Source organism: Eimeria mitis, genomic scaffold (assembly GCF_000499745.2).
Source record: "Eimeria mitis Houghton genomic scaffold, Emh_scaff301, whole genome shotgun sequence".
NCBI classification, from domain to species: Eukaryota; Apicomplexa; class Conoidasida; order Eucoccidiorida; family Eimeriidae; genus Eimeria; species Eimeria mitis.
This window is the reverse complement of record NW_013571354.1, coordinates 1,067-1,285: the sequence shown is the minus strand read 5'-3', so window position 1 is coordinate 1,285 and position 219 is coordinate 1,067. Positions and strand designations below refer to the sequence as shown.

General features: G+C 57.1%; 1 protein-coding gene across 1 annotated transcript in view; it reads left to right on the top strand.

Moving 5' to 3' along the window:
* EMH_0007230 (lysyl-tRNA synthetase, putative) overlaps positions 1-213 on the top strand; it is a gene marked incomplete at both ends in the record, with an annotated part of 3,261 nt that extends 3,048 nt beyond the window's left edge. The window contains one exon of the mRNA XM_013497914.1: positions 7-213. Coding sequence (XP_013353368.1) covers positions 7-213 — 207 coding nt within the window. The remainder of the gene's footprint in view (positions 1-6) is intronic.
* Between the last annotated feature and the right edge of the window lie 6 nt (positions 214-219).

Here is a 219-nt window from a genome sequence, read left to right as displayed (position 1 = left end):
CAGCAGCAGCAGCAGCAGCAGCAGCAGCAGCAGCAGCAGCAGCAGCAGCAACAGCGGCTGCAGCACAGCAGTTGTAGCAGCAGCAGTAGTAGCAGCAGCAGCAGCAAAAATAGCAGCAGCAGCAGCAGCACAGCAGCAGTAGCAATAGCAGTTGCAGCAGTAGCAGCAACAGCAGCAGCAACAGCAGCAACAGCAGCAGGGGTGTATGGATGATGAGTT